At 42.4% G+C, this 21,068-nt stretch overlaps 1 protein-coding gene across 4 annotated transcripts in view; it reads right to left on the bottom strand.

The window, feature by feature from the left end:
• The window catches only part of ABCG1 (ATP binding cassette subfamily G member 1), a 68,911-nt gene that overhangs the window by 10,512 nt on the left and 37,331 nt on the right, over nt 1-21,068 (bottom strand). For all 4 annotated transcript variants that reach the window (XM_090061248.1, XM_090061231.1, XM_090061239.1 and 1 more), the window contains 10 exons: nt 16,481-16,531; nt 10,954-11,099; nt 9,902-10,025; nt 7,916-8,030; nt 7,179-7,327; nt 6,029-6,130; nt 2,803-2,971; nt 1,932-2,032; nt 1,236-1,394; nt 352-470 (listed from right to left, as the gene is read on the bottom strand). In XM_090061248.1, the coding sequence (XP_089917374.1) occupies nt 352-470; nt 1,236-1,394; nt 1,932-2,032; nt 2,803-2,971; nt 6,029-6,130; nt 7,179-7,327; nt 7,916-8,030; nt 9,902-10,025; nt 10,954-11,099; nt 16,481-16,531 (1,235 nt within the window). The remainder of the gene's footprint in view (nt 1-351; nt 471-1,235; nt 1,395-1,931; nt 2,033-2,802; nt 2,972-6,028; nt 6,131-7,178; nt 7,328-7,915; nt 8,031-9,901; nt 10,026-10,953; nt 11,100-16,480; nt 16,532-21,068) is intronic.

The raw sequence follows: 21,068 nt of genomic DNA, 5'->3' as shown, positions 1-21,068 counted from the left end.
CTTAACATTTGCCAAAGCAGCGGGTCCAAATTTTAAGCAGACTCGCCTACTGTGCAATCCTATTGCATTTAAAACAACTGAACAGGGCATAAATTAGCTCAGATTCTTGTCCATTGTATATTATGTAGGTCAAAACTTTTCATATTTATTTTATGGTGTTATATTGCTTTCTAATGTGAAATAAATTTGGTATTTCTCTTCTTTCCAATCCTTTTTATATCTATATCTTTTTGGGTACCTAGTTCTGCACAGCTGTGCATGCTAAAAATGTGCATTGTAAATGGGGTAATGGAGCACTAGAATCCAAAAAAATAACCTAAGTCACTAGGCCCCTGCCTTTCCTTCCTGTACCTGACATATGAGATGTAGGACATCCATTGGAGGTAGGCTGGGATGGTATCAAAGCTGACAAAGAATCCTGAGAAAAGAAGAACAGGGATCGCTGTGACAGGACCCACAAATGTTGCCACCTGGAAAAAACAGAAACAGAGATGCCTTTACAGACAGCCAAAAGCTACATCTGGAAGTGAGGTGCATCCTGCTTTTGCCTTTGTCATACTGACTGAGAAAAGGGGGTCTTGAATTCAGCAGATATTCCCTACAGACAACTCTTCTGTCTTGGGCCAAACCCAGAGCCACAGCTGAAGCCCCTCTTTCCAGGATATGGTTTAAGCCTACTTTGTAGTTAGGGCTTCATTAAGATAGCAGTCAAGCCAGTGACTGCTTCGCTCCTTAGTCCCAGTGCAGCTGGTCTGATTTATGGGTCTGACCCTGGCCCTGTTTAGCTTGCTGCCACCTTCCATGAGACTGTGGATGGGTAAAACCACTGCTGAGCACAACTGCAGGTCCCCATATCCCATCACTCGTACTGTAGAATGGCGCTAGTCCTGTTCCTTGTATAGGAGACTGGCATATGATGTGCATTCACAAGAGCAAGATGAACAGCAACTCACTCAGAGCTAAGGCTCAGAAAAAATGAGCTCATGTTAATAAAAAAAAACAAACAAGAAAGCCAGGTTGTTTAGCTATGTCTTTAATATACAATGTTGTCAAGGAGCCAACACAGAAGAAAAGAGGAGCTAATTCTTTGTCTCTCTGCCAGCGTGTCTCTCTTAGATTAATGGAACAAAATTGGCTAGGGAACCTGTAACAGCATCTGTGGCAAGAAGGTACTACTTCCCAGTGCCCAGGAGAGCAGGGTTCTCATGAGATCATGAAACTTAAAACGTCAGTACCTGAAGTGATGTGGAGGCTGCACCAATTAGAAGACCCAGTGACTGAGCCACCAATGATGTCATTGTCCCCAGGGCTGAGAAGAGGACAAATCGAAGCGCATCGGAGGGCTGTGAAGTCATCCAGTATACAATGCTGCAGTAAGCTACAGGAAACATAATCTGCAAAAAAGATACTGTGGTTACTAGAGTACACAGTTAAATCAAAAGGGATGCAAAATGTTTGCTGTGGCCAATATAAACACTTTGAAAATCCTACATCCTAGCTACCCACATCTCTTAACCTTAAACACAATATTCAGTGGAGATTGTGTTCAGAGGAGAGTTAATAAATCCATCCGATCTATCTTATCAAATCTATTAAATCCAGAATGATTCCTTAGGAGCAGAGAAAAGCATCCAGTTCCAGGCTTTTATAACCTCCAAGACCCCTCCATCCACACCCACAAAAAGGGAAAAAAGTTTCCACATTCCTTGAATGTAAATTTATTCAGGTCAGGTCAGACATGAGGTCATGATTTCAGTGGGGTTCTGCTATTTATTCAGAATAGAATATCTTGGTTTGAACTGGGGTCTCATAAATAAACCACATGCTGTTTTTCAGTACTTATGAAATCAGATAACGCTGATGAAATATGGATGTCTATGCTGCTGACAAATGAATAAAAAAAAAACTCTGTGGCATATTGAATGGCTTACCTGAAAAGGGACATCAGCCATGGTTTTAGCTAGATAGTAAGCCTTCAAACTGTACCAGTAGTTCAGATGCTCCCTAAGAAATACTCCCATCTCCAAAGGAACTGCATGGAATAAACACTGATTACTTAAGCTGTTAAGATTGCAACATTTCTGTACATAATGATATCCTCCCTGTATACAACTCTGCAGACCCACTGTGTTTCTGGAACTCTAAGACAGTTGTTGGATCAACAATACACTGAATCACCTCTGCTGAGGCATGAGCCTTGAGAGCAGCTCACAGTTTACATATCTGTATGCTCCTCAGATCATATGACTCGCCCTTGTGCAGACTTTCTTAAAGAAAAACTAAGTTAAAAGTTTAAAGCCAGAGGTATTCCATCCGATCACCGAAGGAGTTTAAAATGACTGAGTCAGAGAGTAGCTATGAGACTTCCCAAGTTCTATAGAATGGGATCAAGCAAGATCTGAATGTCTCTCCCGTGTTTTTTGAGCACAGGATTACTATTAGTCAGATGCTGAAGAGCTCAGGGTCATCATTCTACTCTCCATCAATATGGACAGGACATAATTCAACATCATTAGCATCTTCAACATATGGTAAATTGCAGCCCAAAACTAGAACAGCTCTGGTGTTACAAGTCACCACTGAGAAGCACTAGCAGAGCTGTTCTGAGGACGATATGACTGGATGAATGTCACTATGTTTGTGTTCATCCAGAGCAATTAGTCTTACAGTTGAATGAATACAAAATTTAGCCCCTCACTTCAATTAAAAATTAAGACAAATTCAAACAGTTTACACAAACTGGCAAATCCTAACATGTCAAAATAACTTCCTTACAGATAATTTAACACGGGCAATACTCACACGTAAGGACAGTTGGCATGAGAGCAGCAAACATAAGGAATAACATGGAAAAAAAGAGGAAGCCAGAGTTGCTCAGGACTTTCTTGGCTTCATTTCCAATCCCTAAATAGAGCAAGCCTATGAGAATTCCAATTCCAATATGTGATGTGATCCGTAAGTGTGTCAGGACCTAGAAAACAAGGGAAAGCAGTTGATGTGATCAGAATGCTTGGGTTTCATATATATCATTCTGAATGTGAAATCAGCTACTCAGTCTGAAAAAATTTTAAATATACTCTGGAAGGAAATAGCAATTTCTTACCAGCATGTTGGGCTTTAGATATACCAGGATAATGGGTTTACTAATTTAATCCTGTCAATCAGGCACAAGGATGAATGAAACACAGAGCATTTTGCCCTCAAGGGCTTTGAAGGAGTCAAGGTAATTCAGGCCGAGACAAACGTTACACAATTAGTCTGATACTGATTAGCTCTTGGTACTCTCTCTGCAATTCTGTACTTCTACAAGATATGGCACACAGCACTGAGGCAAGAAGAAAACCTGGAATAATCTAAACCCTTGTGGTTAAACAAGAAGAAAGGTCCGTTAGTAAAAGCCACCAAATGCCCTGCATGAACACTTGGAAGTCGTGTATGTATGAGGAGATTTTTCTATAATAAATAGGATGTCATGTAAAGACCTGTGTGTGGTAGTCTCTGGGTATTACCAGCAACATGTTAGAGGAAGACCAAACTCAATGACTGAATTTCCCTTAAAATTATGATCACTCTCTATAAATACAACAGAGACTAAACACCAGGAAGGAGAAGCATTACTGTAACTAAAGAATGGTGGGGGCAAAGGGATGAACGGATAAGCTGGCCCAGATATATCAGAAGGTTTTTAACTAACCAGTGAGGTTCTAAAAGAGTCAAAAAAAGAAGAGAAAAGAAAGGAAAGAAAGAATAAAGCTTACTATTCTTAATAAAATGTAGTAACCTTTTTAACGGATTAAATCAGGAGTGGGTAAAATGCAGCCTGTGGGCTGGATGCGGCCCACCAGGCCATTCTATCCGGCCCACAGGGCCCCTAAAAAAATTAGAAAATTAATATTCATCTGCCCCAGGCTGCCTGTCATGCAGCCCTCGATGGCTTGCCAAAACTCAGTGAGCGGCCCTCTGCCCGAAATAATTGCCCGCCCCTGGATTAAACGATGTAGTTGCCTGCAATACCTGAGGATTGGGCTCAATGATCCAAGAAGTACCTTCCAAATTTATGTTATCATTACATGCTGTGTCCTTCCCCAATTCCATGAAGAGACACATCAAAATTACATGAGTTTTGTTTTTGTTTTTTCATACAAATAATCAAATGACTTTCGAAGTATTAAAAAGACAGTGAGGCTAAAATCTGCTCCAAATAAGCCTCCTAAAATTAGCATTGTTGCCTCTCTGAAACTGAGAGCAGAATTGAGCCATGCTCATATACCACAAGCAACTGCAAATTGCAAGAGGAGCAAAGGTGAAGCCCAGGTGAGAGAGAGAGACTGCTACTGACAGAAATATGAAATGGGGAAGTGGTCTGGGCTCACACATGCACAGCCTTCAACTTTTCCAAGAGTAATCAACATCTCCAAAACAGCTGCTCAAGAGTAACAGAAGAAATTGTCTCGGTTATTGAGAATTCTTCCAAAGATTCCCACTTCTGTGCAGGTCACATGTACCCAAATATGTACATGAAGTAAACTGAGGCCTTGCATCAAAAATTGGCTAGCTATGTAGAGCTCAGCAACACTTTTTAGTCAAAACAGTTTTTTGCCAAAGCATGAAGATCTGGGTTGAACAAAGCATTTAAGAAATTTAGGTAATGAATTGCTTGAATTGGTTTGGCCAACCAAAAAAAAAGTTTAAAAAAATTTAGAAGTCAAATTGTTTTGATTTCATTTCAAATCAATGTTTTACTAATGCATGTATTTCAATTTATTTTTAAAAAGTGAAAAAGCTAGAAACAAATTTTAATATTTTTATTTACTTTATTGTTTCTTCGGACAACACAAGTAAAAAATATTACAGTTCAGGTCAATCTAAATTTTTGCCTTGTTTTTTGGTTTGGGCAGCAAACCAAAAGATCCATTATATGCACATCTTGACAGTTATGTCTATAAGTGGAAAATCTATCCCAATATACTCTTTGTGACATGGCAAATAACATAAGCCCAAGTGTTCAGATGCTATACCTCACAGAAGCATTTAGGGCGTGAACAACATCTCTGAAGCGCTTCAAAGGCTGAGCAGACAGATGTACACAACTCTAGAAGTGCTCCAAAAATGGTGCAACAGTTGCAAAACCCTGTATAAAGCAACTACCATGGAGATGTGCCTTCAAAATGAAGTGCTTCCCACTACATATGAATGCATTACTGAGCATGACAGGAAGGTTCAGTCATCCAGCAATCCCAAGTGCTCTGTGATTAACTTCCCCTCCACCATGGGACAGGCGGGTGGGGAGAGTTAGACACTATGTTAATAGGTACTTTCCTGCTCATTCTTCCTCTGCTCACCCAGAGCATCCACCCTATTGGAACTGGAGAACAGAGCCCCTGTGAGCCCTACCCAAAATAGGAGACCCCAGAACTAGGAGATGGGATACAATGCTTCCCCACTGGAACTGAGATTTCTGCCGTCCATACCTCAATTCCCACATACCTCTCTTTTTCTGGTCTCCTGGTTCTATCAGGGTGTTGCTCTAAGAGTGCAGAGGCAGAATGAACAGCAATGTGTTTGGCCTCATTCCTGGGAGACCAAAGGCTGCAAAGACACAGGTAGCAATGCTTTGAAGCGTTCCAGCTGAGAGGTGCAGGAGGGGTCCGCGCACCTGTCTGTGGCTGAAATGCTGTTTTGAAGCACACTGCTGCACTTTTAAGCACTTCAGGTGTTACATCTGTTTGTTCACTTACATTAATGCAACTTTGCACACATTTTGCACTACAATAAGTGATTCCACAATATATGTCAGCAGAGATGCAAGCCTTAGGGGTGCTGGGTATGATTTCTCAGAGTTCTCTCTGAGTGCCAGCAAAAAGAAATTATTCCTAATTATAGCTCTATAATCACAGTAAGAATAAAAATATCCATGTTCTGTGGCAATAGGCACCAGGCTTCCTCTAAATGCTTTCAAACATGTTCAGTCACATCACAGAGATGAAAAGTGCCCTTGGCTACAGAAGCATGTTAGTAGGAGCCTTACCGAATCCCTCATGATACTGAGGAAAGTTCTTTTAAACAAGATGCAGAACTGGGTGAGGCAGCTGGCTGAGAAGCTGTGACAGCCTTCTGTGGATGAAGAATCCTGAGGGAACACACAAAGGAACAAACTAGCTGTTAGGGTAGCTTGTCACCTTTAGCTTTAGTTGTACCTGCTTGAGTGCTGAATTATATTATTAGTTAAACTTTTCTTTTATATTCAGCCTTATTTAACTATTGCTTAAGTTTTTGTAAAACCTCATTATTATTTAAACTTTTCTTTTTTCATTTTGCCTGTGTCTACATTATCAGCTAGCCTCGAGTTCACTTTCACAGGCAGCTTATGTTCCAGCATTACCAACATATGCATGCGAAATGTAGGCCTTGTTATTAGCTCTAATTAACATAACTTGGCAGAAACCGACTAAAGCAGAGGGATGACATGATTGGATATGTTAATGAAAGGTGTTAAGACGGGACCAATTGGACAGTGCCCAATTGTAGAGCTTTTGGAATTTCTGGTTTTGATGGACAGACCAAATTAGGAGTCTGGGGCATGCCCTAATTAAGACACCCGTAATAGACCAAATTAAGAAGTGTGCATATGATGAGTTTGTTGGAACAAACTAATATGCTGACAGGATAAAAATATGAACAGTATGGTGATTATAGGGAAATCAATCAACAGTACCTGGAAATGAAAAGTCAAAGGAAAAAGCATAAAAAGGGGGCAAGAAGGAAGTCTAGTGTATGTCATTGTCGTACAACATTTGGACTGAAAAACAGCCATTACCCATAGACAACCACCCTCTACTTTCAGGAACTGATAACATCTGGGATTGGGTGAGACCATTGAACTAAGTGTTTTTTTTTCTCTCTCTCTCTAGAAACGATTATGCATGTAATGTATTAATAAAGAAAGATTTTAGATAGGCTGAATTGTGAGAGGCATATTCGACATTAAACTCTGGGTTGATTATGCTTTGGAGATCTTTTAGTGCATAACATCACCTTCTCACAAAAAACTTATTTATTGTTCATCAGCAAGAGCCAACCCCACACAAAAGATGAAGACACCTTCCCCTGTTTACTTAAGATTTAGGTTCTTCCTTTCTACCCCAAATTTCCCTGCTCAGTTTTTAGGCAAGGTTTACCTCTTCAGACGGTCGGTGCCATAAGAAGGGGTTTAATTCGTTTTCACCACCAACGTCTCTCTTGTAGTCAGTGTCACACATCCTCTCCCCCACTGCTCTTACAAGCCGACTGTTCTGGTCACCATATTCACCAGATGCAACCTCCATCACTACATAAACATTTGGAAGAGATATTAATCTTAGATTAAAAACAGTAATGATAGGCCTGGCTATTGGGGCCCCAGCTCCACAAAACTGAAATCAATAGAAGTGTTGCCAGAACCAGGCCCTAAGTGCACAACATTTTTATGTAAAGTCTTACATATTCCTCCTGCTACTGTCAAATATAATGTTTTAGAGAAAACATGGAGAATATATGTCTGCCTTGATACTCATAAGGGACACACTTATGTTTCTTGAGGTCCCTGTTGTCTTGAAGCACTTATTGTCACTATAAAATACTGACGTATTGTTTTCACAAGGACCAGGAGCACAGACACAGAGTCTCATTAAAAACCAAAGTCAATAACTGTGACACTATTTGTTCTCTCTTTCATCTCTTCTGATTTGACCATTCTAATTTTAATTGGAAAGTCACTAATCAGTTCTACCACTAGATGGCATTCAAATTACTTAGAGAAAATAGGACTCTCAACCTACAATGTAAAACAACAAAAATATAAAAACAAGAAGCACTAAAACCCATTGTTATTTCTATTTCTAAAGCAAAATAAGCAAACTGAAAAGTTGTTCCTTACCAAAATCTGCTGGATTGTGGTAGGTTGGACAATTTAAACCCAAATCTCTCAAGTAAGGGACTAGATTTAACACTTTCCCACGGTAAATGCATTGACCTTGACTCAAGACATACAGCTGAAAAACAAACAACAAGAATGAGAATGTGAAAAAACAGTAGAGCATTTGAACCTGAGTTCAGTGTGAAATCCAATGACCTGGTGTCTGAACTAGGGAAAAGTAGCAAGAGATGATTGAAGAGATTTGTCATCCTTGAATGTAAACCTCCTAACTAATGGGAAATGTCTGAAAAATTAGAGGTGACAGCCAAAATGCTGTAAAACTACCTCTTCATGGCTTGCTGTGTACTAATACAGAAATATATGAATTCACCCATTACACAGCAGGTCAGAAACTATACAACAACCATAAGTGATGCATGTTATTGGTATGAAGTTGTGGCTAGTGAATGCAGGGAGAGAATTTGGGAGAACAGGAAGGGAGGAGCCACAGAGCAGTAGGAAAAAGATTGACTGTTCTTGGCTTTTTACTCTCTTTTGACTGCACTCGAACTCACTGCAAGACTGGCAGCCTTCAAGAGCTGCTACACCTACAGGAGAATGAGTTTCTCTAAGCAATCACAGTTTTCATTTAAATCTCATAACAAGTTTAACATAAATGTAAAGAACCCTGAACATGACTGGCCACACCCTTTGTACATTTAAGTACAGATTTTTCATGGACTCCATTTCTATTATTATTATTATTTTCTGGAGAGCATTTTCTTAATTTCTAGCGGCATAGCCAGGATAGGAATTTAGGGTGTGTACAGAAGTTGCATTTTGCCATTTAAAGTGCTTTATTGCCATGACTTAACAGAAGTGCATGGCTTTACAGAACTTTAAAAATGGGTACAGTGCTTTAAATTAACCATAGTTAATGAAGTATTAAATTTTACAGCACATTAGTAATGTACAGTGTTTTAAATAACTACTGTACTCTGGCCAAATGTCTGGCAATTCCTCTAGTATCCCATGGACTTCGTGAGCTACTATCCAGCCTCGTGGCAGACATGTTGAACATTCCCAGATAAGAGGGGCAATGGGGATTGAAAGGGACATGCCACAGGTGAAAGGATCAAACATCCCCCCACAAACACACACACACCCTGAAACTCTTTATAGTTCACACACACACACACACACACACACACACCCCCCCCAAGACTATTCATGGCTGGAGGGACCAGATGCTTGGACACACCATGGGTGGGACACCCCAAGATTCTGCATGGCTGGAGACCAGATGCTTGGAGCCAGGCTATCAACCTCAGTGTGAGCTGCTGCCTGGGTTTTGGCAGAAGTCGTGCCCCCACTACTAGTTAGGGGAAGAAGGGCAGGGAAGGAGAAAGGGTGGGGAAGGCGAGGGTAAGATGAGAGGCTGAGTGACAGCTTTTCGTCCCAGCTCAGCTTTCTCTACTAGTCTGTCTCTGTCTGCAGTCTCCTGTAGCCCCAGGAGGCTGCAGAGCACACCCTGTCTCCTAGCTTGGAAAGTGCAGGCAGGCTACCCCTACCCCACCAAACACTGCACTTCTGCCATGTTTAAGAGCACTCTAAATGTACAGTGTTATGAAGAGTGCTCTAAATGACAGCACTGTAAAACATGCACAGAGCACTTCTGTACACATCTTTATCTAGGCAGCAATGCAGACATTAATGGTAAACTACCAAATACACTATAACAGGAGTTTTACACACAAAATGAGGATGGGAAAGGACCTGGAAATTAGATCCATGATGACCATGGCTTCTAAAATTTACCAACTAATAAGAACAAAATCTAGAAACAAGTTCAGGAGTGAAAAATGCAAAGAACAATTGGATTTTGTTCTGACTTATTGATTCCAGGGATATTGAGCTTGGACACAATCCATGGCTTTTGTACCATCTAGAGTGTGCAGTAATACACATATATGTATTGCAATAAATATAAGAATTTCAGAATACTACCTGATCAAATAGCTCAAACAGTTTTGCACTTGGCTGATGGATAGTGCAGATGATGGACCTGCCGCCCTGGGCTAAAGCCTTCATCAGAGACACAACCTGAAAACAGGATGCGCTGTCTAAGCCGCTGTAAATAATGCAAATAAATAAATGAATAAATAAATGCTGTTAGATTTGTGGTTCTACATGCAACAATTCAGAAATGTACATGTGCTTAGACTTGTGTTTTCAATCTTACATTGTCATCTTTTTAGAGGTTGCATCTGCATCATCCTACACATCACTACACACTAGCTCCAAACTCTTACTTCTTTTTTCCCCTGTTTTTTTCCATTACTCATACTTAATTAACATGGGAACTGTTTTGAGGGCTGCCTCAGAACACTTCCAGATTCTCTGACAGAGATTTCCAAATCGAGATGTCCCCAAGTATAGCATGCAAATTCACTTTTGTAGACCCTATGGAGTTCAGGTTGGCTACAGGCACTGAACTGACACTTAGGACAGAACATGGCCCTAAATATATTATGTTGAAAGAACACAATTCTCAAAAATGTTCAAGTCAATAAACTACTTTCATTTAAAGACAAACTGTTATAAACCAAAGATTTTTTTCTGTCTCTCTTGGCAAGAAATCCCAGAGAACTGCCCATCTCCCTCTTCTACCGTTTCTCCTGAAACAAACCATTGTAGCCCCTTTACAACAGCATTTAATCAGCTAAGCTGCTCATGTTGTATCTTGGGCCTATTCACCACTACATTGTACCACAATGTTACTATGTTAAGGTAATTCAACTGATGTCTTCAGTATTACACCAGAGTAAAACTGGAGGAGAGCAGTGGCAAGTCAGAGCCTTTAAAATCATTAAGAAATGCCAGCTTTGCAAAAAATACAAAATTACAAAGCCTGTTGCAATGTAAATTCTGGCACCTGTGCTTTAAAGGAAAGTCTTGATTGTCTTCTGAGATGCTAGGAGGGACTAAAACATAAGCTGGCATTTTTACAGCATATACAGTTGTGAACAGTTATTTCTTAGTTTTTAGCCTTGAATTACCTAGTAGGTTCATCAAAGAACATAACAGGGGGGTTATTCACCAGCTCCAAAGCAATAGCAAGACGCTTCCTCTGGCCTCCAGAAAGACTCCCAGTTCTTGTGTTGGCACATGAGAGCAAACCCAGAGCTGTCAAGATTTCCTTTACCTAGAGAAAAGATCAGCACAACATCACATATTCTTTAATCTGCCACCATAAAAGAACCATCTCACCATGAGCATTGATTTTTATTTTATTTATTTTTGTTAGCAAGAATGAAAACCAACTGATCCTATGTTATAATCCATAAAATGAAGCCCTCCTCAGCATAATGTAAGGACAGATGGACTTAAACTTCTATTAGATTACTAAGGGCTCTGGAGCATGTTGTTTATGATTCTACCTCCAATTTTGCTCACTTTCCCCCTCATGACTATTCCAAGTGGGGTTCCTTGATTTGCAATAATGACTAGCATTTAACCTCACAGCTGGATGTCAGAAGAACATTGTCAATTATGAACATAGCCAAATAAACAGGCTTTCTTTACATTTTCTATCATTCTTGTGAGATGCTCCACCTGCACCTCCAAAATCTCAAAAAGTACTTTTCCAGGAAATCATATCTGTTCATTGTTGATCCTGTCTGCCTCCCATCACTGGTTAAAGTTGCCTTTATTGGTTGCCTCTGCTCCTCCCTAGCATCTCTTGGTGCCTCTTTCCTGTTTTCCCACTGTGCCACTCCCAGCGGGCTGGCCTGCTGTTGTGCTCCCACCACCTCTGCTTCTCTCCCGATGTAACTTCTCCTATGGCTCCCACTCTATCTCCCGCTCTCCTCTGCTCCCATCTTCCTTTTGGCACTGTCACTCTTATCACTAATGTCTCCACCATTGCTCCCATTTTCTTCCTTTGCTCACCTTCTTTCTTCCTTTCTTCTCCACCTTTGTCTACTCTCCATCTGTTCCCCTCTCCAGATGTTCATTTCTGCTCTTTAAAACTCTTTTTTCACTTCATGCTTACTTGCCACTGCTGCCATTGTTTTGAGCTTTGGGTCTCCCTCCTCCACTCCTTATACCACAACTCTCTGTTGATCTCTGCAGTTCACCCAGAATCCCTCCATCACTCCCTCTTTCAGCCTGTTGCATATACTTAGTGTGGCGCTGCCTTCCATGAAGTAAAGCCAGACCAGCTTGTCCTGTGCCTCATCTGCATATACCATTTTTGAGCATCCCACAACTCATGACAAGAGCAGCTGGTTCCAGTCATGAGTGGGGACAAACTACCACATAGATTCTTTGGGGGGGGGGGGGCGGTATCTGAAAGTACACACATACTGAGCAGTGCTAAGCTGTGGGGTTACCATGGCTTGAAACGCTCTTGACCCAATGAATCATGTGGTAAATCATAAGCCTTTTGGTTTTGGACTAATAGCATGCATAGTTCATACCATATGTAAGTAGATGTCAAAGTACTGTTTAAAAGTGTGCTTATGGATCGAGTACCTGTGCTAAAAACTGAAGCAGTTTCAAAGCAGGTAAAATGCAAATCACTATGTTTATTTCAAGGTCAGTATTTTGAGATGTGCTCCTCACTTCCATATGCTCAGGGAAAGCAGGGTCTAACCATAAGAAGGAGGGGGAAGGGACTTCAGGGGGAAAAAGTTGGGGGCAGACAGAGTGTGAGGGGTGTATTTGACCTCCAAGATTTATTTGCCCAGCTGTAGCAGACAGAGGGGAACAAATTCAAGGAAAACCGCCAATAATTAGATTCTCTACCTGGAAAATGACAACAAATTTCTACATTTTCCATATATAGAATCTAATTGTTGGCCAGTCATCTTATAATCAGGGTCATCTTATATTCTATAAATATGGTAATTGTTTTCATTGACTATCTTTGCTCCTCAAGAGTTATATTTTAAAACATGGCACCTGATTTCAGATGCTTACTTTTTCTTTGGTGCCCAATTTGAAAAAAAGTGTGCATGTTTGTGGGAAAGGGGGATGAATTTTCATGGGTATTATGAGGAGAAACTCACAGAAATCCTCCAAACTCTACATAAATACTAGCATCATGCAAAGTATAAGCCATTGGAAAAGCCGAAGAGTCTTATCTTCCATTTTCTATGGGCCCAGCCTTATAGCTCTTACTCATGCAAGCAGTTTATGAGCTACTTACACAAGTGCTACAGGATGAAAGTTTATATTGCTCCAGTTTGCAATGAAGGAAAGGCAGCAACTGCCACAGTACTCAAGAAAAAGAAAGCAAGCTCATAACTTCTACAGCTAATAGCTACTTGGCTGGAGTTAGTATTATGGAAACTTTGTTAACACAGCAGAGTATACCATAATAGCCTAATCTTGCTGGGTGCTGAACACTTTAACTTGAACCCTGCTGACATCAGCAGGAGTTGCAGATGTTTGTCCTTGTGGACTGGCACTACTGACATGACACACTTAACATTAAAGAACAACAGTCTGTAGAAGAAACAACATTTGAAGATAAACTTCCAGATGCTGGGTCCTCAATAGGTCGGGGGAGACTGTGATAAGTACCTTCCTTCTCTTCATGCATAGAAGGGAGGGGGATCAGAAAGACTATGGGAAAAGGGGCTCATCATAAGTTTACAGGATGAAAAAGATTGGGATCCACTGGCCTAGAGTGCAGAACTGATGAGCAGGCATAGAGGGAATGGTTACATCTGAGATTTTCCACTTGGCCCAGTCATTATATTAACAAATATCAGTATCTGTGCTAAAACTGCTTTAAAAAGCATAGAATTTGTTAATGATAAATATCTGCATTGCTGAGTAGCAATGAATAATTTATTAATTATACTGCTATAGAGCCTGTGAGCCTTCCCCCATCACGATCCAGACCTCATTGTGCTAGTGGTGTATAGAAAAATAAGACGGAGTCTCTTTTGAAAAGCATATACATGACAGCTACACTGGGAAGCCAAGCAAGTGAGTTAGCTTGCTTGCTTGCTTGACTGTTTACTGTGGTGTAAGTGATTTAACAAGGTTTTTAACATGAATCAAGGAAACCATTCTCACTGCTGAGACATGGCTACTATAAAATACAATAGAATTTTGCACTCAAGTTCTGAGGAAGATCCTGTTCAGTTCATTAAGAAATCCTATTTCATGGAATCAAAGAAGCCCTGTGCTATCCAACACTAACATATTCCTATGGATTACTCTCTCTAAAGATCCTCTCAATTTTCATTTAGATTCCCTCTGACAATTATTCAGAAGAAGCAGATACAGGAACTTATGCCAGCCTCTGCAGGAAACTCACTCCCTATTATGTTTCTAACCACTTCACACAGCTTTTGCTGTCCCTATTGCACCCACAGTTTGTACAAAAATAAGAAAACTACATATATTACACCAGCTCCTGCATCTTTGATTTTTGCATATTTTTCATGCTTTAGGCAGGGTGCATGATGATATCACTGGGGGCCAGAAAAGATTATCTCTCTTCTTTTTCTTTTCCTTCCTTTCCTTTCCTCTTCTCTCTCTCTTTTTATAAATAAACACCACCTCACACCCAGATAGACAAATTATAGGGTTTTGTGTTCTTCTTAAGCATAATAAATTGCCCATTGATGGAGTTGTATGTAAACAGAACAAGGTTTGCATTTGTTAGGGCAATATTGCAGAAGCCAAATTCAGATCTCAGTTTGATTAGTATGAATCAGTCAAATCTGACAGAAGAAGAAGAAACACCTGAATTTCCTCTCAAGTTATTGAGTCAGACTAAGCCACAGTAGATTCTCTAGAACTTGGTGAGGAACATGGCCAGGCAAAAGGGGTCCAGGACCATCCCTGCTGAGGGCCTGTATGTGTCCATACCCTATACCCTCAAGAAGCAAGGCGCCCTGGCAAGTGCAAAAAAGGGAAGACAGCTTTAGGTATCACTCTCTTTCTTCTCTAATCTCAGTGAAGCTGGGAGGAAGAGGGCATATGTCCTTCCTCAACCAGTCAGTCCCCTTTGCCAGACACTCAGCCTCCAACTGCTTTCCCCATGCAGCCACCTGAACCAAAAAACAGCCTCAGTTGGCCTCAGCAAGCTGGACTGTCCTTTCCCCTTCACAAGTCTCCATGCAGGTGTCATGAGTCTAGCACATGGGAGTCCCCTAAGTGCAACTGGGGCTCTTAGAAGCACAGTATGGCCCCCCAGGATTTACACTAGATTAACTGAAATTAGTATCTGGCACTCCTTCCCATTTCTGCTCCTTGGAAAGTCATGGATGCCCCAAAATGAGAATCTGGAAGGAAAAAATGTAGGAGTCTTTGCACATCCCATCTTAACAGTAGGAAGTCTTGCTCAGACTAATACAGGAAGTCAGCAGCAGAGCAGGGCCTCATTTGCTCAATATGTGGGCACAATTACAGCTGCAGGATTGTACTGACATGTAATTCCCATTAGCCTCAGGATTGCCTGTGACTATAGCTTTGTACTTAAAGGTGAACAAAGAGACCTTTTTATTACTGGTACTTTCTTAAACCCACAAAAATGACCCCAAACAAACAAAACGTTCTAAATGAACATTGTACTTCACATGAATCTCTCACCACCTGAACCGTTTTTGCTTTCACCAATGTTGGGGTTTATTTTTTTTTAATTTTTAGCCTCAGTCGTCATCCTCCCCTCCCCCAATTGTGCTTTGTATTACAATGCTCTGTGCAGTGATGAATCGCTCTTCCCTCACATGTGCTGGCACATACCGGTACCCCCACCCACGCAGCGATGAACACCTGAGCTCCGTGTCTGCCTAGGAACACAAAGACTCAACGTTTTGAATGCTCTGCCTGTGCATGTGAAAAAAAAAGTATGCATTTCAGCCTCCGGAACCCATACTTACTGTATAGCTTTGCATGGCTCAGGTCTTGTGTTAGCTGGCTGTGTTTTAGCTTAGGCTCCTTACTGACCACAGAGTCAACTGAACAGGTCAGCCTGCATTTCAATGGGGTTTTTCAGCTGTATTAAGCCAACTCATTTGGACTATATGTTTGCAAACCACTGACTTCCTGACCACCAAGATATATTCAACAACTCATATCTTAAGTGTGCAGCACTTGGCTTAAGCCTGTAAATTTCTGCAACAGTTGCTACTGACTGTGTCCATGCACACTATCAACTGGCCTAATTGTTGTACTGATCAACAACCAATTGTACTGATTATTGCCATGCACTGACAATATGTATGAACACATTAAAGAAAGGGTAAGCCCAGAGGTATGCATGTTTGGAACTAAGAGGTCCAGGAGGAATTTTGAAAAAGCCCCTTAAATCTACAATGCATTTGAATTATTTTTTTTAAGTTTACCTAATCAATAGCAACCTGAGTGCTCATTTCTATAGATTTGATTATCCACTCCCATGGTATAACAGCTGGTAACTTATGTTATGATTTAACCTATTTTTACGCATTAATATTCAATTGAATGTTAAACCCTCAAGGTTGTAATTCTCACTCTAGCACCTTCCCTATGTACCCACTGGTACAAAAAAGAATAACTCAATTTGGGTTGCAATGTACATACCATCTCCTTTCTGCCCTCATCCTTCTCTTGAAGTTTCAGGTGAGCAGACACCTTTAATAGAAGCATACAATATAATTCAAGTTAATTTCAAAGTGATCAGAGTCAGGACACCATTTATAACCATGACAAATTTAAAACATTGCACTCAAGTAAACATTTCAATAATTTGTTCTAGCATGGGACAGACATTAGAAAATAGAAACTGGAGAAGTACAGTCTTAGCTTACCACAAAAACAAGTGTATGTATATGAAGGGGTATGCTTGTGTGTAAATTGTGAGGGGGGAATATTCAAGGGACTGAAAAAAAAATATCAGTGCTTAGAAAAGATCCAGAAAACAAAGGAATGAGTCTGGTAGCAGTAGAAGTGGGTTTGGATGCAAACAGTCAAAGCTAGGAAATTCCCAGCTCCGCCACTGATTTTTCTTTGTGGTGCAGACTAGTCAGAGTTGCTTTACACTTTGGATCCCCATCTCTAATATGAAGAGAGCTGTAGCTCCTTACTTTACAACTGGTGGGTTGAAGAACTATTTGTTTCTGTTTGTGAGGCTTTCAGTTGCCAGGGCAATGTGGAACATATAAGTAAAGAAATAAATAATCCCAAAGAAGATAGCATCTGCTGTCCTAAGAGAACTCTCAACAATTCTACTTTGCTGTTACTAGAAGTAATTGCACTGTTAAGTAATTAACTTTTGTCAGTGTCTTGAGTGGTCAATTTAGACAGAGAGTATATTATTTGGGCCCAATTTAACAACAATGGCTCTGTTTTGCAGCTGTAATTTAGGCAGCCACTTTGAAAAATTTGTCCCTATTGGTCTTTGACTTCTTTGTACTCATGCAGCAAATGAACCTGGAAAGCCTTCTTGAAGAGAAGAGCCTTTACAGAAATCTGCATAGTTAATTATAACTCTGGAAAGAAGCAAATAAAAGGTATAGGCAAAATTAGATGATAGTGGTCTCTTTTGGCCTTAGACGCTGTAAATTGACAACAGCATCTTTGTTAGTCTCTTTATCAAACAATAATATTCTTAAACAAAAGACTTTGTATCTTGAAAGTTTGGTGGGTGTCATGAAACTGGTGGGTTGACTGAACTAGACTGCAAAAGTTTAGACTGTCCCTTCAAACTAGCCCTCAGTAAACAGGCACTATGCCAAGAGATTTTATTTTCTTTAAATTCTAAGAGGCTTCACAGGAAGTGCAGGGGAAGAAAGACAGAAGGAGATTGTATACGAGTTTTCCTGTAGCCAAGGAAGAAGACAAAAGATCATCATCAGCAGAGCCCTGACTCAGAGCAGCACTGTGCCAGACTGCTCTCACACTATGAGAACACAGGAGACAGGAGATAGAAGGGGATTTCAAGGTTGCCTAACAATTTTCTAAATCAGAGCTGGGCAATTATTTGGGCTAGAGGGCCACTTAATTAGTTTTAGCGAGCTATTGAGGGCCACACACATGTGCACACACATACTCCCAGCACCTGGGCAGAGACTGGGGCCAGAGCAGCAGCAGGAGTAGGAGCATGAGCCTGCCTTGTAAGGTGGCCATCATAGAGGACATTCCAGTTTTCTGCTACTCTGTCCTCTACTGATACAAAACCGGGCGCCTTTATGTCCTCTATTTTTCTCTTTCTCTTTAAGAGAAAAATAGAGGACATAAAGGTTTTGGGTTTCGTATCAATAGAAGACAGAAGACAACCGGACTGTCCTCTATGATGGCCACCCTACTGCCTGGGGATGTAGTATCTTAACTCCACTTCTCCCTGCCCCCCTACCCTGCGCTGCCTGGTTTGGCTGAGACTGGCAGACAGAAATGGGGCCGAGAGCTGCTCTGTGTCGGAGCCAGGACTGTGGCATTCACAGCCCGACAGATCTGGGCTTTGATGGGGAGGTTGGGGGGAGAGGACGGGGGGAAAATATGCCCCTACCTCTTGGCCTCTCCTCCCAACCTGCGGTGCAGACCCCAGCTGGGGGGTCTAGGACAGAGGATTCAGTTTCCCACTCATCTGTCACCATGCCATCCAGTGCTGGGTGGGTGGGTGCAGCTCTAGCTGCTGGCACAGCAGGGGACATTAGGGAAGCAGCTCTGCCCTCCCAGCACCACAGAGACCAGACTCCATCTCCCAGGCTGCCACGTGGTGCTGGACAGGTAGGTAAGTGGAGCTGCTTTTGCCCACCATCCCCTGCCATGTCAACAGAGGCTGGAGCCTGTGGCCCCACCACTTGTGGGCCTCCCAGTTGATTCTATCTGGCCCGTGAGCGGGTGGTGTCTCTAACTCTGGCCTCTGCTAGCACCATGGGCCAGACAGAATCAATTGGCAGACTGGATATGGCTCTCAGTCCATATCTTGCCCAACCCTGTTTTAAAGAAAGGGAATCACAGAGCTGATCCTCAAAATACTTAGTCTGACCATGTTAGCCATGACCAGCACTTTGGGATCTAGTGGAGAATGCCACCCTAAATTTTCCTGAATCCTAACGATGATTTCAAATGAATAAGGCAACAGAAGCTGAAGCAACCATGGAAGGGCAGGGTTGGAGACACCCTCAAGAGATCATCTATCCCAGTAGTGCCCCTTCATCTGGTCTCACAGGTCCAGTCTGGTGAATGGAGTCAGTCCAAGGACCCAGTCAGGCACAAAGGGTCCTGCATGCAGCTCCTGAGACTCCCCACGGGTCCAGAAGTTTGGTGGCAGGTGACCCTTGGCTTCTGGAGCCACAGCAATTAATGCTACCACTGCTCTCCTGCCACCAGATGTCCATATTCCCTAGGGAGCAACACTTGTTGGATGACATTGTCTGTGGGCCAAATCTGGCCTGCAGATAATCTTGGTCACTCCTGACCTAGTCTATCTCTCTGCATTGGGACAGGATTAATTATCCCTAAATGATGGCTACACAAACAAAGGAAACCCAGACAGGAAACCTGAGCTACCACAGGACAACTACACACAGCTCTCACAGAAAGAAGATACCTTGTCCTGGGAAGAAATTACCCTCGAGTGGAACCTGGTAAAATTTTGCAGGTGAGGGCACAATAGCGCAACTAAGGGGGGCTTCTGGGACACGAGGCCCAGGTGGCAACCTAGGCAGTAGCACAAAAACAGCAGCTGCTGTGTTGCTGACCCAGCCCCTCTTACTTTTACCAGGAGCTTGGCTACAGTTGCTGCCCAGTGTGCTACTGTTACCTTCTAGGCCACAGAAGTAGTAGTTACACCTCTGTTAGGGCAGATTCACCTTGGGTCAAGGAGCTGAATCAAGTCACCAAAACACTAATTTTATCCCATCCATCCACCACGTCTGCTGGGTCTCCCTAGGATATCCTGTTTATGTGTGTGTACCTCCATAACCTAGAACTCCAGACAGTAGTAAGAATGCATGCTCTCATCAGAAGGCAGCCTTCCTCTAGTCTTACGGTGGGGGTCTACTACAGACCCCCCAACCAAAGGGAGCAGCTGGACCGGGAACTTTCGGGCCACCTTGCAGAGGCACTTAAGGCAAAGGATGTAGTTGTCATGGGAGATTTAAATTACCCGGCCATCTGGTGGGAGGAACAGTCAGCCAGGTTGAACAGTTCCAGGAGGTTCCTGGCCAAGATACAGGACCTCCATTTAATTCAGGAGGTGCAAAGTCCCACCAGAGGAAATGCCCTGTTGGACCTGGTCCTGGCCACAGGCAACGACCTGGTAAGGGGCCTCCAGGTCCTTGACCACCTGGGTGATAGTGATCATCGCTTGCTGGAATTCACCATCCAGCGCAGGGTGTCAAGGGCCTGCAGCAAGGTGGTAGCTCTAGACTTCAAGAGGGCCAGCTTCAACAAGTTGAGGAGATTAGTGGGAGAGGTGCTGGGGATCTCAAGGAGAGGAGAACTCAGTGCCCAGGATGAGTGGTCGTTCCTTAAGGAGACGATACTCAGGGCCCAAGGGGTGACCATCCCAACAAGAAGAAAGGGGGGCAGGAGTACCCGAAAGCCCCCTGGCTTACCAAGGGTGTATAGGAATGCCTGATTGCCAAAAAGGTGGCATACAACCGGTGGAAGGGGGGTGCTATCTCCAAAGAGGAGTATAGCTCCTCTGCTCGGCCCCGCAGGGGGGCTGTCAGGAAAGCTAAGGCAGACATACAGCTAGGACTTGCATCCAAAATCAAAGATAACAAAAAGTCCTTTTTCAAATATATAGGGAGGATGAAGAAAGCAGCAGGAAATGTGGGGCCCCTGCAAGATCCTCTGGGCAATGTGGTGGTTGTGCCAAAAAAGAAAGTGGACCTCTTTAACCAATTCTTCACCTCCGTTTTCTTGTGCAGGGACCAGGATTTCCCCACCGTGATGCAAGATGGACTCAAGGGTTGGGGAGGACCGGGTTAGAGAGCTTCTGGAAGGGCTGGACGTGTTCAAATCAGCGGGTCCAGATGCTGTCCACCCCAGGGTACTGAGGGAGCTAGAAGGGGTTATTGCAGGGCCCTTGGCATGGCTTTACGAGCGCTCGTGGTGCTCGGGCCAGGTGCTGGATGATTGGAAGATAGCCAACGTGGTCCCCATCTTTAAAAAAGGGAGGAGGGAGGACCCAGGCAACTATAGGCCCGTCAGTCTTACC

Source organism: Crocodylus siamensis, chromosome 1 (genome assembly GCF_052110815.1).
Source record: "Crocodylus siamensis isolate JL-2025a chromosome 1, ASM5211081v1, whole genome shotgun sequence".
Lineage (NCBI taxonomy): Eukaryota > Metazoa > Chordata > Crocodylia > Crocodylidae > Crocodylus > Crocodylus siamensis.
Note: the sequence above shows the minus strand (reverse complement) of the source record. Positions and strands in the feature narration are given on the sequence as shown.